General features: G+C 43.0%; 1 protein-coding gene across 1 annotated transcript; it reads right to left on the minus strand.

The window, feature by feature from the left end:
• On the minus strand, positions 1-13,836 carry LOC310635904 (zinc finger protein 213-like). The gene is made up of 5 exons (XM_083355274.1): positions 13,266-13,836; positions 12,266-12,380; positions 12,086-12,153; positions 9,075-9,204; positions 1-4,886 (listed from the first exon to the last, which is right to left on the minus strand). The coding sequence occupies exons 1-5, from the start codon at positions 13,671-13,673 to the stop codon at positions 3,853-3,855; spliced, it is 1,755 nt and encodes a 584-aa protein (XP_083211400.1). The 5' UTR covers positions 13,674-13,836; the 3' UTR covers positions 1-3,852.
• Positions 13,837-15,894: the final 2,058 nt, after the last annotated feature.

The raw sequence follows: 15,894 nt of genomic DNA on the forward strand, positions 1-15,894 counted from the left end.
TCCAATAGATGAAACCCTCAAAAGAACTTTGAGGCGTGATTTTCCTTAAAGAATCTTTTATTTGGGAACAAAGTATCGGCACTGCAGTTGAACCCAAAAGCTAAATTCCCTTCCCTTGGATACAAAGTTGTTGTTGTTAGTTGCGAAATCGTGTCCAACCCATCACGACCCCATGGACAAGGTTCCTCCAGGCCTTCCTGTCCTCTACCATCTTCTGGACTCCATTGAAGCTCATGCCTACTGCTTCAGTGACTCCATCCAGCCACCTCATTCTCTGTCGTCCCTTTTTTCTCTTGCCCTTAACCTTTCCCAGCGTTAGGCTCTTCTCCAGTGAGTCCTTCCTTCTCATGAGGTGGCCAAAGTATTTGAGTTTTAGCTTCAGGATCTGGCCTTCTAAAGAGCAATCAGGGTTGATCTCCTCTAGGACTGACCGGTTTGATCGCCTTGCAGTCCAAGGGACTCGCAGGAGTCTTCTCCAGCACCATAGTTTAAAGGCTTCAATTCTTTGGCGCTCAGCCTCTCTCATGGTCTAACTTTCACAGCCTGGATACAAAGTAGCAAGTACGATTCCCAAACACACATTCCCCATTTAGCTTAAAGCGCGGGCTTTCTCCCCAGCCAGCCAAAACATTATCAGCTCAGAACCCAGCTTGTCCTTGGGTTCCCGTGGCACAGTTGTTATTATGGCTAACTGAGCTCGCATCCCAATCTCCCCCCTCACCCCATTCTGCAGCAACTAACTCTAAAAGCAAGAAAGCAGGTTAAAAGTAAAAGAGAAAAATGGCTGAATTTTCATCTGTTGTCAAAGCAGGAACATCCCATGTTGGCAGCATAGACAGATGGGCCACTTCCTAGTGGAGGATCCCGTCTTCCATAGTAGCGCTGGGTTTGGCTAAGCCAAGGATGATTGTGCAATAGGGATGCAGCATGGTAGAAAGTGGGGTTTTGCTGCCTTTTTCTGCAACAAAGGAGACAGCGGCTTTTGTCAAGCATGCAAGACTATAGAAAAGAGAACGAAAGGTGGCAAGCAAGTAACAGGCAATAGGGAGAAAGCAGAGCTGCTTAACTCGTTCTTTGCATCAGCCACCATGAGGATTTCAGGGAACTGAAGTCCACTTATCTTGCGAAAGTTGAAAAATACTGTTCTAGATGCTTGAGGTACTTCTCTGTAAGCAAATAACAACTATGGTAGCCAAATACCCCAGCATTTAAGCTTTCTTTAACATTTATTTATTTAGAGCCATGGTGGTCCAGTGGTTAGAATGCAATATTGCTGGCTAATCTGTCGAGGTTGCTATTGCTATATGCATCTCTCAGTTCAAGGCACCTCTGGCTGGCTTTCTTTTAAGAGCTGATTCTTTTTTTCCTTAAGCTGATAAGCTACACATTTTCCTGTTTAAATTCATGTGTTCAAAATTGTTCTGTTTACATTTTCTTAGAACATAGAATCCTTAGGGCTTGAAGGATGGAGGTGTTGCAGTCCAAACCCCTGCTCATGGCAGGAGCCTCATACCTTTCCAGTCAAATGGTTGTCCAGTTTATTTTTTAAAACCTCCAGTGATGGAGCACGCACTGATTAATTAATCCACTGATTAATTGTTCTGTCAGAAATCCCAAAGGTGCTTTTTCATCAGGCAACTGGACTACCTTGTTTTTCTTTGAAGACGTTTCACTTCTCCTCCAAGAAGCTTCTTCAGCCCTGACCAGATCGTGGGGAATGGAAGGATTTGTATTTCTTGCAGACAGTTGGTCATTTGCATCCATCCATCCATCCATCCATCCATCCATCCATCCATCCATCCATCCATTTATTTATTTATTTATTTATTTATTTATTTATTTATTTATTTATTTATTTATTATTTAAACTTGTATACCTCCCTATTCCCATAGGACTCAGGGCGGTTTACAGGGAAAAATTAAAAATACATAACATACAAAGTTAAAATTGATTAAAACTAAGATTAAATTAAGTCCCTGAATTTAAACTAAAACCCCATTAATAAATAATTAAAACCCCTCAGTCTGGGCCAGACAGCTCAAAAAACCAAGTTTTCAAGTCCCTGCGAAATGAGCGAACGTCAGGGGCAGTCCTAAGCTCCGTGGGAAGTTGGTTGCAAAGGGCAGGCGTGCCCACAGAGAATGCCCTTCCCCTGGGGATAACCCGCCGGCATTCCTTGACGGGCGGTACCCTAAGAAGGCCCTCCCTGTGGGACCGCACAGGACGATGGGAAGTTGATGCCGGCAGCAGGTGTTCCCTTAGATAATCCGGACCCAAGCCATTTAGAGCTTTATAGGTCATTACCAGCACCTTGAATCTCACCCGGAGGGCAACCGGAAGCCAATGCAGCTCACGGAGAAGAGGTGTTACACGGGAGTATCGGGAGACTCCCATAACAACTCACGCAGCTGCATTCTGCACCAGTTGAAGCCTCCGAGTGGTCCTCAAGGGCAGCCCCATGTACAGAGCGTTGCAGTAGTCTAGCCGGGAGGTCACGAGTGCATGGGTGACTGTGCGTAGGGCATCTCGGTCCAGATAGGGCCGCAACTGGCACACCAGACGAAGCTGGGCAAAAGCCCCCCTGGTCACGGCTCCTATATGGTCTTCAAAATTGAGCCGTGAATCCAAGAGGACGCCCAAGTTGCGAGCCCTTGGGTTGTTGGGGTCATCCGGAGGATTATCTGTGTCGTCAGGGTCATTTGAATGGTGCAAATGGATATGGAGCCTTCTTGGAACTATTGAAAGGACCTTTGTTGATATCATAGAAGAAAAAAAAGCAGCAGCAGCTTCTTGGATGAGAAGTGAAACATCTTCAAAGAAAAACAAGAAAATCAATATTCCTGTTGATGGAATTCCTCCCCATCACAAGCCTCTCACTGATGACTCACACCTGACCCACCACAAGAGTAGAGTAGAGTAGGGTAGGGTAGGGTAGGGTACAATAGAATAGAATCTGGAGGAGACCTTGGAGGTCTTCTAGACCAGCCCACCGCTCAAGGAGGAGAACCTATACCATCACAGACAAGTGACTGTCCAGTCTCTTCTTAAAACCTCCAGTGATGGAGTGCCCACGATTTCTGAAGACAAGCTGGTCCACTGGTTAATTGTACTCACTGTTAGGAACTTTTTCCTTAAATCCAGGTTGCTACTCTCTTTGATCAGTTTCCAACCATTGTTTCTTGTCCTGCCTTCAGGCGCTTTGGAGATAATTTGACTTCTTTGTAGCAGCCTCTCAAATACTGCTATCATGTCACCCCTATTTCTTCTTTTCTTTAGACTAGCCAAAGCCAAGTCCTGCAGTCATTCTTTATGTTTTAGTCTCCAGACCTCTTAGTTGCTCTTCTCTGACCCTCTCTTGAGACACTCACACCTGAAGCCATTATAAACACCTAATCCTGACATCCCCTAAACTCAGCTGAAGATGTTACCTGGCCTGGTAACGAAATGTTCAGAAACCAACTCACTAGCTTGGAGAACAAACCTTCACCCTCATCTTACACCTAAGCTACCGATATTTGCCACTATTGCAGAAATGAAAGTGTTGACAGCCCTTGTAATTAATATTCAATGATGGAGATGTAAATTAAGCGGCAAAAAGAGCAAAGTCAAAGGCCAGAGTCATAGTTATGTAACTGCTAGGTGCTTCTAGCGGCCAATAAATTTAGAGATGCAAAAAGTGAAGGGTGCAAAGTGGGTCTTCCAAAAAAGATTATATTCAGGGCTCTGTATGGACAAATGCTCAACATTATTCAAAAAAACCAATTGTAGTTATTTTTCTCCACTCCCATCAGAATTGTCGTTCCTTCTTATCTTCCCTTCATTCCCTAACATTTCATTTCTCCACAAATAGCTCAAGAGTCCCAAATTTCTGACAATTTGTTTATACGGTTCTTTTCTGTGCTCATAAAGGGACTGACGTTGAGTACACCCCTTTCCACACACCAGACAAATGTATTTTTCTCAGTGTGGCTCCTTTGATGGGAAGTGAGGGAACTTGACATAGTGAAACATCTTCCACACTCCAAGCATTTATACGGTTTCTCCCCAGTGTGCATTCTGTTATGTACAATATATTGATATTTTTGTCTGAAGCTTTTTGCACAGTTCTTGCATTTGTAGGGTTTCTCCCCGGTGTGGATCATTTTGTGAGCATTAAGAGAACTTGAAGCTCTGAAGCTCTTTCCACACTCTGGGCATTTATATGGTTTTTCCCCAGTGTGGATTCTTTTATGGGAAGTGAGGGAACTTGAATTAGTGAAGCATTTTCCACACTCCGTACATTTATATGGTTTCTCTCCAGTGTGGTTTCGGTTATGTACAGTATACTGATATTTTTGACTGAAGGTCTTTCCACACTTGGGACATTCATATGGCTTCTCCCCTGTGTGAATCCTATAATGGGAAGTGAGACTTTGTGGAAAACGGTAACTCTTTCCACACTGCCAGCATCTGTATGGTTTTTCTCCTGTGTGGATCCTTTTATGGGAAGTAAGATAATTTGAGTCTCTGAAGCTTTTTCCACAATCCAGGCATTTAAATGGTTTCTCTCCTTGTATTCTCTGAGGCAAAGTAACCGAGGAGGTCCTTCGGAAATGTTTTTCATGTTCATGTGGTTTCTCTATCACGTGGCTTCCGCAACCGTTGTATAATCCTGATTCGTCTGCGGGTATTTTTCCACACTCTGGCCAAGCCTCTTTTTCTGACTGATCATCTTTGCCCGAAAAGTCACTGACAGCTACTTGTGGTGAAGTAGAGCATTTCTCTAGCTTCCCCTTTAATTGTTTTTCCTCAGAACTTTGCTTTCCAAAAAATATCTCTGTGTCTTTCAAGGTGCCTTTTGGCAATAGTGCTGCCACTTCTTGGCCCATCATCTCCCATTCATCACCTGCTTGGAGCAGAAAAAAAGGGAAAAAAAGAAAAGTTGACATAAAGTGAGATGCAAACAGGATCAAGCCCCCTCATTGTTGCATCTCTTATTTGAACATTAATTATGCCACCACCCTCTCAAAACCTCTTCCTTTTAGCTCTTTTTGTGATTCTTCTGCCTGTGTCTATCAGGGTATGTTCAAAACATGCTATCACTAGCCCCTAATAAAAGTTCCTTTTGAGACAATGTCTGTTTCAAGAGTTCTGCTTTATTGGGTGGCTTAGCTGAGGCAGCTCCTTACAATTGGGTTGCTATAAGACCTGACGTTGGGGTCTCTCTTGTCCTCCATGCTGCAGAATAAAAAACCTGAGGGGTTCTGCTCTCTGAGCTTGCTTGTTTGCTTGCAGACATTTCATTACTCAAACTAGATAACATCATCAGTGCTAATAAGGAGTAGGGTTTGTTCTCACTATTTACTGACACTGATGGTGTTACCCATTTTGTGTAATGAAACATCTGTAAGAAAACAACCAAGCTCAAGGATCCCTCATTTCAACCATGAGATACAAATATTCTCCTTTATTAAAATTATTTAGACCAGGAGTCCCCAACCTGTGGTCTGTGGCCCACAACTGTGAGTGGCTAGCCAGTGTGCATATGTGTGTGTGTGTGTGTGTGTGTGTGTGTGTGTATGCAACCTCACCCTCCCACTCTTGCTGGCATCACCATGAGCATTGAGTGGCTGCTAGTGTGGCCATGAGCGCCATGGGGGTCCTAACATCACCGCAAGCATCACACAGGCCTTAGCCTCGCCGTGTCACACGAGCACTAACAACGCTGTTAAAATATTGCACAGGCCTTAGTGTCATTGTGAGCATTGTGCATGTTCGCGGCCCCATTCACATGTGCGCATGACCTTATAAAGACACCTGCCCCTCCCTTTCCCTCCAGGCCGCCAACCCAGAAAAGTTGGGGACCTCTAATTTAGACTTTTGTGATCGTAATCCAAACTGACGCCAGCGACGTTGCAGTTGGAGTTGTATTACTGCAAAAGAACAAAAGTGGAGTCCTACAACGCTGCACCTACACCTCCAAAAAATTCACTGAAAGCGAGAGGAGATGGGCAATTGGGAGAAGGAGGCCCTTGCCATTAGGTGGAGCCTGTTAAACTGGCGACACTATTTAGAGGGGAGCAAGGTGGCATTTGAAGTATGGACAGATCACAAAAACCTAGAGGCACTCAAGACCCCCGCAAACTGTCCCCAAAACAAGTGCAGTGGGCACAGTACTTTAATAGTTTCAACTTCACTTTCCGGGAGGGAAAAACTTCTTAGTTGATGCGCTCTCCTGATTGCCCCAGTACAAAAGCGAATGCGAAGAGGACAACGAGGCAATTATCCCCAGTTCACAACCTGCAGCACAACTCACACCTCACAGAACCCCTAATCCTGATGACCCGAGAGCGAAGAAGATAAAACGAGAGCTCCTCACCGATCAATGGTTCAAAGATAATCAAACCTCCCTAACATACAGGAATGGTTTGGCATACAAGGGGGGGAAACTGTATCTACCTGAAGTCCTCTGTCTCCATGCTCTCAAACATAGCCATGAGGTAAAACAGGCTGGACACTTCAGATATTTAAAAACTCTAGAATCTAAAGAATTCCAGGGAAAACCCCTGGGTTACTGCAGTTAGTGGCAGACCCTTCTCAACCATGGGAAGAAATAGCTATGGACTTTATTGTAGACCTACCCAAAAGTAGGGGAAATACTGTCATCTGGACTGTGATAGACCTGTTTTCGAAGCAGGCTCATTTTATCGCCTGCAAAGGACTCCCATTTGCCCAACGACTGACTAAATTGTTCCTGAAACATATCTACCAACTGCATGGCGCCCCTAAGCGAATAATTTCAGATAGAGGAGTGCAGTTCACAGCAAAATTTTGGAGGAGTTTCCTTAAATTAATTGGATCATTTCAAGGCTTATCATCTGCTTTTCATCCAGCTACCAATGGGGCTGCAGAATCCGCTAACAAAATAGTGGAGCAGTATCTCAGATGCCATTTTTCCTACCAACAGACAAACTGGACTGACCTCCCTTTTGCCGAGGTGGCCTCCAATAATTCTGCTCACAGCAGCACCGGCTACACATCTTTCAGAGTAGCCACAGGAAAAGAGTTCAGAGATCATCAACCCTGTCACAGTAGAATTAAAACTCCCTAGGCTTTTAGGGAAAGTTCACCCTGTCTTCCATTGCAGCCTACTGAAACCTTTTCGGGATTCCAACTTAAGACCTTCCCCTAAGAAGGCACCCGGGCCCCTCATAGTAGTGGGTCAGAGACACTATGAATTGAAAGGCATTCTTGACTCTAGAATCTTTAAAGGCAAATTGCAGTACCTAGTACATTGGAAGGGGTACTTGCTGTCTGAAGCTACTTGAGTGAAATTAGCAATGTGAAGGCTGACTGACTCATCAGAAAGTTTCATGAAAAAAACACCAACAAACCAAGAGATAATCCCTGACATATGCTTTTGTTTGCATTACAGGATGTATCTTTTTTTTGTAAGGGGGCAGATGTCATTGCTGCAAACATTGGATGTTTTTGCCCTGACAATGTAAGAGGCAGCCTTTTGCTTTAAACTGTTTTGCTTTGAATCACTGAAGGGGGGGGAATGTTAACCCGGATGTTTTGATAAGATAAGGGATGGCGCGCTACAGAAAGGAAGTGAAACTTCCTATATTAAACTAATTGGAGAATATGATTCATGATGTGTAATTAAGGGAGGGAATTGTGTATGATACGATGTGTTCAGGGGAGGAGAATTCAGATTCTAGCATGCATCCATGAGAGCCGATGCTTTGTTCTCATTATTATAGACTTTTTAGAATAAACAACCATGGAATGTTCTTTGATCTGTCTCATTAGTCAGAACCATGACACCTGCATTTTCCAGGCAGAACTTACAAAAGGAAGCCTTGGAGAAAATTGGGAGAGGGTGGGCGGTTGGGAAGAACCCCTGGAGTGGAAGGTCCCATTACTTGAGAACCTGTTTCATGAGAGAGCCCAATTCTCTAATAGCTAAATCCCTGTGATACTATTAGGACTTCCAAATGCCATCATTACAGATAGAAAAACCATTCAACATAAAGAGCAGTAAAGGAAACATCAGAGGAAACATTCAGGGAGGTTTTAGGAGAAAACCTAACATTTATTGGAAAGGGGAGGGGGTCAATAACCAGCAGAGACCCCTGAGAAATAAATCCAATTTTAAACTTGTCCAGTTTCTTCCTGCCTCAAATATTTCCCATTTTCTCTTCCCAAAATCACATGGTTTTGGGGGGGAGGGAAGAGAGAGAGAGAAAAAAATATGGGTGGGTGGGTGGATAAATAAATAGATAGGTGGGTGGGTGGCCTGATAGGTGGGTGGATGGATGGATAAATGGATGATAGGATGAATAAGATGATAGATAGATAGATAGATAGATAGATAGATAGATAGATAGATAGATAGATAGATAGATAGATGATAGATAGAGATAGATAGATAGATAGATAGATAGATAGATAGATAGATAGATAGATAGATAGATAGATAGATAGAAAGATAGATAGATAAATAGGTGGATGAATGGATAGATAGATGGATGATAGGATGAATATGATAGATAAATAGGTAGGTAGGTAGGTAGGTAGGTAGGTAGATAGATAGATAGATAGATAGATAGATAGATAGATAGATAGATAGATAGATAGATAGATAGATGGATGGATGGATGGATGGGTGGCCTGATAGGTGGGTGGGTGGATGGAGGGAAAGGTGGATGGATGGATGGATAAATGGATGATAGGATGAATTATGATAGATAGATAGATAGATAGATAGATAGATAGATAGATAGATAGATAGATAGATGAATAGGTGGATGGATGGATAGATAGATGGATGATAGGATGAATATGATAGATAGATAGATAGATAGATAGATAGATAGATAGATAGATAGATAGATAGATAGATAGACAGACAGACAGACAGACAGACAGATAGACAGACAGACAGACAACTTCCTTGGAATAGAAAAAGGCTAGATCTCTTCCTGCTTCTTCCCAAGAGATGACATGTCTTTGGAGACCTTTTAATAAGAAATAGCAGATGGCATTTAATTACTAAACTCTCTGACAGGCGAGTAGCAAACTTGCTTACCCAGAGACGCCACATTCCTATAATTTTCCAGCATGACTTCCCAATGGAGCGCTTTTTGGTCAGAATCCAGCTGAGACCACTCCTCCTTGGAGAAATACACAGCCACCTCCTCGAAGGACACAAGACCCTCCTGCACAGGGAAACCAAGAACCAAACAGGGTCAAGGAGGATTTGTGAGGTCTATCCCATTACCTACAAATTCCCAAAGCAAAGATATGCACTAAGTTGAATGGCTGTGCTTGGTAGGATTCCAAGGTTTAGGTGAAAAAAATAGATCAAAAGCCTTTGAGTGAAGAAATAGTTCAGGCAAGCTTAATCGATGATTGATGTGGCAAGACTTTCAGTGCCATTCAGTGAAAGTAATTCTACTTTCCTTATGGATCTATCTATCTATCTATCTATCTATCTATCTATCTATCTATCTATCTATCTATCTATCTATCTATCTATCTATCTATCATCTCTCTCTCTCAATCAATCAACCAACCAACCAACCAACCAACCAACCAACCAACCAACCAACCAACCAACCAACCAACCAACCATCTCATCTATCATCTATCTGAGTCATTGGCTGAAGCGAGGATGAGAAAGCGGAGAAAAATTCCTGGGATTGAAGAAAATTTTACAAAACAGGATAGTTTGGCCTCCAAATCCAGACACAAGTCAGAGGATTAGAAATTATTTTGCAATAATTTGATTACATGCATAACAATTTTTACTTAAGAGATTTTTCTATTTGGCTACCTTCATTGGATTTTAACCTTCTGCCTTATCTTTTAATTTTTCACTGGTTGTAGACAAGGCTTTTTAAAAATGGTATTACGCCATTTGAGTACTTATTGATTTTTCAACAATCTTGCACAATTCCAGGTCAAAGAATTACAAAAAGAATAGGTGCAGTTTAGCACTTGCTGCCCTTGTGATATTCCTATGTCTTGAAGGACTCAAGTGTGTATGTAAACTAACAGTAGGAAAAGTATATAGAAGAGGAGGGACTTACAGTTAAGTACTGGTCTTAAAAAAGATTTCTTAATATGAATCTCAAGATAGAATTTACAAACCATTATATGCCAACATATAATGTTGAGCTCCGGATGGCCCCCGACCTTCGCTCCTTCCGGCGCGATCTCAAAACTTTCTTTTTCGAACAAGCTGGCCTGGTCTGACGGGATGGGGTTGGGTTTTTATAAATAGTTTTAATTTTAATATGTATTAATTTTATGGGCATAATGTTTAATGGCTTTTTAATTTTTGTATTCTATTTTTATTGTGTATTGCCCTGTGTATTGCCCTGTGTCCTTCGGGAGAAGGGCGGTATACAAATTAAATTATTAAATTATTAAATTAAACAATAGACTTCTCTGGGGGCTAAGGTGACTGAGAGCAACTTGAATCTTCTATTTCCATACCACGCTGCTCAGGAATACAAAAATATCCAAGCCAGAAGAAGGAATTATATAATCATAGAGTATCAGAGATGGAATGGGCCTTGGAGGTCCAACCGTCTGCTCAAGCAAGAGGCCCATACCATTCTGGAGAAATATTTGTCTAATCTCTTCTTGAAAACCTCCAGTGATGGAGCATCCACAGCTTCTGGAAGCAAGCCGTTCCAACGATTAATTGTTCTCACTGTCAGGAAATTCCTCCTTAGTTCTAGGTTGCTTTTCTCCTTGATAATCTTCCATTTGTTACTTTTGTTCTTGCTCTCAGTTGCTTTGGAGAATGGCTTGATCCCCTCTTCGCTGTGACTGCCCTCAAGTATTGGGAAACTGCTGTCATGTCACCCCAATCCTTTTCTTTGCTAGACTAGACATATCTAGTTTTCACAACCATCCATTGTACAGTTTAGCCTCCAAACCTCTGATCATCTTTGTTGCTCTTCTCTACACTTTTCTCCACTAGAGAATGGAAGGAAAGAGTGCTCTGTATACCATTGTGACTTCCTGAAGGAAAGGAAGAATTTGAATCTAATAAGTAAGCCTTTAGTAAGACCACACCTAGAATACTGCATCCAGTTTTGGTCACCATAGGATAAAAAAGACATAGAGACTCTAGAAAAAGTGCAAAGAAGAGCAACAAAAGATAATTAGGGGACTGGAGGCTCAAACATATGAAGAACGGTTACAGGAACTGGGCATGGCTAGTCTAGTGAAGAGACGGATCAGGGGTGACATGATAGCTGTCAGGACCCACCCCAATTCACGTCTTAGGAAAACAAAAACTCTTGGAGTCAGTTCTAGTCCAAAAGGAATTTTTACTAAGACATGTTTGGTTGTGGAAATACAAGACAGGACCTGGTATTGTTTTACATATTGAAAATTTATAAAGAGTTCCCGGTTCAACCCCCCTTCCCTCAACCCCATTTGGTCAGCCCCCCATCATTTACTTCATGTCATCCCTTTCGTGGGAAAAAGGGAACTTCGGATCTTTTATGGTTATTACCTTCTTCCTTTACAGATTCAAATGGAGACACAGGCCAGATGCCTTCTTCCTTAACCCTCCCCTTTGTTCCCCCAGTTCAAAAGGTTTCCCTTGGTTTTTGAAATAACCTAAGGCAGGCTGAATCCACATCCGCTCCTCCTTCCTCGGGAGATGGCAGAATCCAGGGGGGGGGATAATTTTTTAAACATACATTTATGAATGTGATATAAATGGATTCTGACAATAGCAGTGTTCCAATATTTGAGGGGCTGTCACAGAGAGGAGGGGTCAACCTATTCTCCAACACACCTGAAGGCCAGACAAGGAATAACAGATGGAAACTGATCAAGGAGAGATTCAACCTAGAAAGAAGGAAATTTTTTTGACAGTGAAAACAATCAATCAATGGAACAGTTTGTTTTCAGAAGTTGTGAGAGCTTCATCACTGGAAGCTTTCAAGAGACTGGACTACCATCTCTTAGAAATGGTGTAGGGTCTCCTGCTCAGGCAGGGGGTTGGACTAGATGACCTACAAGGTTCCTTCCAACTCTGTTATTCTATTCTATTAGTGAATTTTCTCCTCTTACGTGAGTTGGAGGTTCGACCACTGTTTCAGCTGCACCATACAGAGCAGACAACTCCGCTGAAGTCTTCCCTGTGAGGAAAAAGAGAATTTTTATAAAGCATAATTAATAACATAGGAAGCGACATTTTACAGAAGAGGAGAGTGCTTTGGACTTTCTGGAGAATTGAGGACCTTTGATTACCTCCCAAGGTGTCCAGACCTGGATCTTCCAGAGAAATGCTCCTCAAAAAGAACTCCTGAGGAGAATTTGATGGATTCCTGCTTCCCTCAGGATCTCTGATGTCCACTGTGAAAGACTTGAAATAGGAGACAGGAGAAAAGAAAAATTAATGGACATCACACAACACAAAATGGATTCTTGAAAGCCTCCAATGTTCATCAGTGAGGCTGGAAAGTAAGAAAGGAACGTCTGTCACCCATTTTATATAACAGGTAATGAAACAATAACCTACAAGAATTAGTGAAACATCTCCACATATTATGATTTTGAGAAACCCCTAGTATGTCTGTGGAGATTCTCAGTCATTCAGGTCATGGTTGTCCCCAAGATGCTTCTTCATGAGGCAACTAGACTTTCTTGTTTTTCTTTGAAGCCGTTTCACTTCTCATCTAAGAAGGGTCTTCTGGACTGGATGATGGGGAATGGAAGGATTTATATTCCTTGCAGACAGCTGGTCATTTGCATTCTTTTAGAGACGCTGAGGCCACTTGGAGGTTTATCTGTGTCCTCAAGGTCATCTGAGTAGTGCAAATGGAGCTGCTGAAAAGACTGTATTGTAGACTGGAGACAGATTATGTCATATCCCTCCCCTCTATTGAGATAGGGCTGTTCAACATCATCTATCTCCAGTGTAATACACAATCCTTTCAGCAGTTTCAAGAAGACTCCACACCCATTTGCACCACACAGGTGACAGTGCGGACAGAGATAAACTTCCAAGTGGCCTCAACGACTCTAAAAAAATGCAAACGACCAGCTGTCAGCAAGGAGTAAAAATCCTTCCATTCCTCAGCATCCCATCGGAGCTGAAGAAGCTTCTTCGATGAGAAGCAAAATGTCCCTAAAGAAAAACAAGTCCAGTTGCCTCGTGAAAAAGGCACCTTTGGGACTCTGGTAGGGAGTGGTGAAGAATTTTATTCCAGTCATCTCCTTCTGGGCTCCCAAGGTGAAGGTCTCTCACCTGCTCCTTCTGCTCCCCTGCCTGGCTCAAGAGGAGGCCTTCCACCAGGGCCACCGCCTGGGAGCTGGTCTCTGCTCCACACTCTCGCACCCAGTTCTCCATCTTCAGGGGCAGAAGGGCCAGAAACTGCTCCAGAACAACCAGGTCCAGCATCTGGGCTTTGGTGTGCTTTTCTGCTTTGAACCATCGATTACAAAAGTCATGGAGTCGGCTGCAAAGTCCTCGGGGATCCTCAGAAGCCTGATATCGGACGCTCCTGAAGTTCCAGGACTGAACTTCTGAAGGGACGATGGTGTCTTCTTCCAGCATCTTCTGCCCACTTCTTGCCCAGGTCTCCGAACAGCGCCCAGGCCGAACAGCTGAAAGGCCTTTTCCAGTTCCCTCACTTGCTAAAGGTTGGGTCTCCATTCTCTCTCTGTCCTGTAACGCAACTCCAAATGGGTCCAAGGACTCTTATGTGAATCTCCAAGCAACTTTTCATTCAAAGGACTGTTTCTCTTGCTGCAGCTGTGGTGATAGTTAGATGTTCAGCCCTCTTTAGCCGAGAGATATTTTTATCTATAAAATTATATGATGAGTACAAATGTTTCTAAGATAGAAAATAAAATAAATTCACAACAAAATCGAACAATAGAGTTGGAAGGGACCTTGGAGTTCTTCTAATCTAACCCTAAACTAATCAAGGAGAGAAGCAACCTAGAACTAAGGAGAAATTTCTTCACAGTTAGAACAATTAATCAGTGGAAATACTTGCCTCCAGAAGTTGTGAATGCTCCAACAATGGAAGTTTTTAAGAAGAGACCGGACAGTCATTTGTCTGAAATGGTATAGGGTTTCCTGCCTGAGTAGGGGGTTGGACTAGAAGACCTCCAAGGTCCCTTCCAACTCTTCTCTTCTGTTTTGTTCCATTCCATTCCACTCCAATCCCCGTTCTATTCCATTCTCCCCCCACTCAATCAGGAGACCCTATACCTTTTCCTTCAAACAACTGGTCAGTCTCTTCTTAAAAACCTGCAGTGATGGAGCATCTAGAACATCTGAAGGCAAGCCGTTTCACTGGTTAATTGTTCTAATTGTCAGGAAATCTCTCCTTGGTTCTAGGTTGGTTTTCTCCTTGATTAGTTTCCATCCACTGTTTCTTGGTCTGCCTTCTGGTGATTTGGAGAATAGGCTTAGATATTGGAATACTGCTAACATGTCACCCCTAGTCCTTCTTTTGATTAAAATAGACATAACTAATTCCTGAAACCATTCCTTATAAGGTTTAGCTTCCAGCCCCCCCTCCCCAATCATCTTTGCTGTCCGTCTCTGCACTCTAGAGTCTCAACATTTTTTATATTGTGGTGACCAAAACCTGATGCAATATTCCAAGTGTGGTCTTAGCAAGGCGTTATAAAGTGGTACTAACACTTCATTTGCTCTTGACTTTATCCCAAGATTTAGAAAGTGGTGGATATAACCACTGAGCAATACTAATCCCCATGGAAGGAAATATTTTTCTGACTTGATTATAGGATTGAAAATGATCTAGAGCAGATACATTACGTGAGTTTTTTCAATGTATGGTTGAAAAAATATGAGATTGACTTCCAACAAGGATTTGCAAGTCTGAATAAATGTATTTGGAGCATTTTCTATTTCTTTTCACAAAGAAAAAAAACAACTAAACCTACATTCACCTCCAAGCAGGGTTCACACATGTCAAAATTCCAAACAAATTAGCAAACCATGAAACTTCAGTTCACCTCAAATGAAAGGAAAGAACATGACCCTGGCTTAGGATGCTCCATTACCCTTTTTCAGGACTGACTTTTGGGGAGCCAAGCCAGAATCCCAAGACAGGTTTCATTGTGAAGGATTTGGCTCCCTTTTGAGCCTCATCCAGCACCTAAGAAAATAATAATAATATAAAGTTGGAAGGGACCTTGAAGGTCATCTAGTCCAACACCCTGCTCAGTCAGGAAACCCTATACCATTTCAGGCAAATGGCTGTCCAGTCTCTTCTTAAAAACTTCCAGTGTTGGAGCATTCACCACTTCTGGAGGCAGGTTGTTCCACTGGTTAATTGTTCTAACTGTCAGGAAGTTTCTCCTTAGTTCTAGGTTGCTTCTCTCCTAGACTAGTTTCCATCCATTGCTTCTTGTCCTGCTTTCAGGTGCTTTGGAGAATAGCTTGACTATCTTCTGTCTTGCAAAGCTTTTCTTATCTCTTGCTTGACATTTGCAAGGCAAATCTTCCTTCTTCTCTCCCCCCCCCTTCCCCACCTCCAGCTGTTCCCAAAAAAGCAGGCGGGAAGGACTTCCCCAGTCCCCATCTCTTTCCTGGGAATCCTGAGTTTCGTCCGGGAGGGAGCAACAAGGCTGGTCTGGTCCTCTGCTTCCCCCTCCCCCCAATGGCCTGTTGGGTGCATGGAAAGGGGCTGCTGGGGAGCATGGGATTTGGGCTCTCCCACTCTTGGGACTCAGAAGACTGGATGAGGACTTGGCATGTGTCCCTCCCTCCTCCAGGGCGAGGACCCTCCGCCTCCCTTTGCATGGGAAGAGAGACCCCCCCCTTCTCCTCCCTTAGGGCCACATCTGGCTGTCTCCCCTGCAAGACATCCCCGCAGCCCTCCCCCTTTTTTACCTGC

Source organism: Vipera ursinii, assembly GCF_947247035.1.
Source record: "Vipera ursinii genome assembly, chromosome: 2".
In the NCBI taxonomy this organism is placed as follows: Eukaryota; Metazoa; Chordata; class Lepidosauria; order Squamata; family Viperidae; genus Vipera; species Vipera ursinii.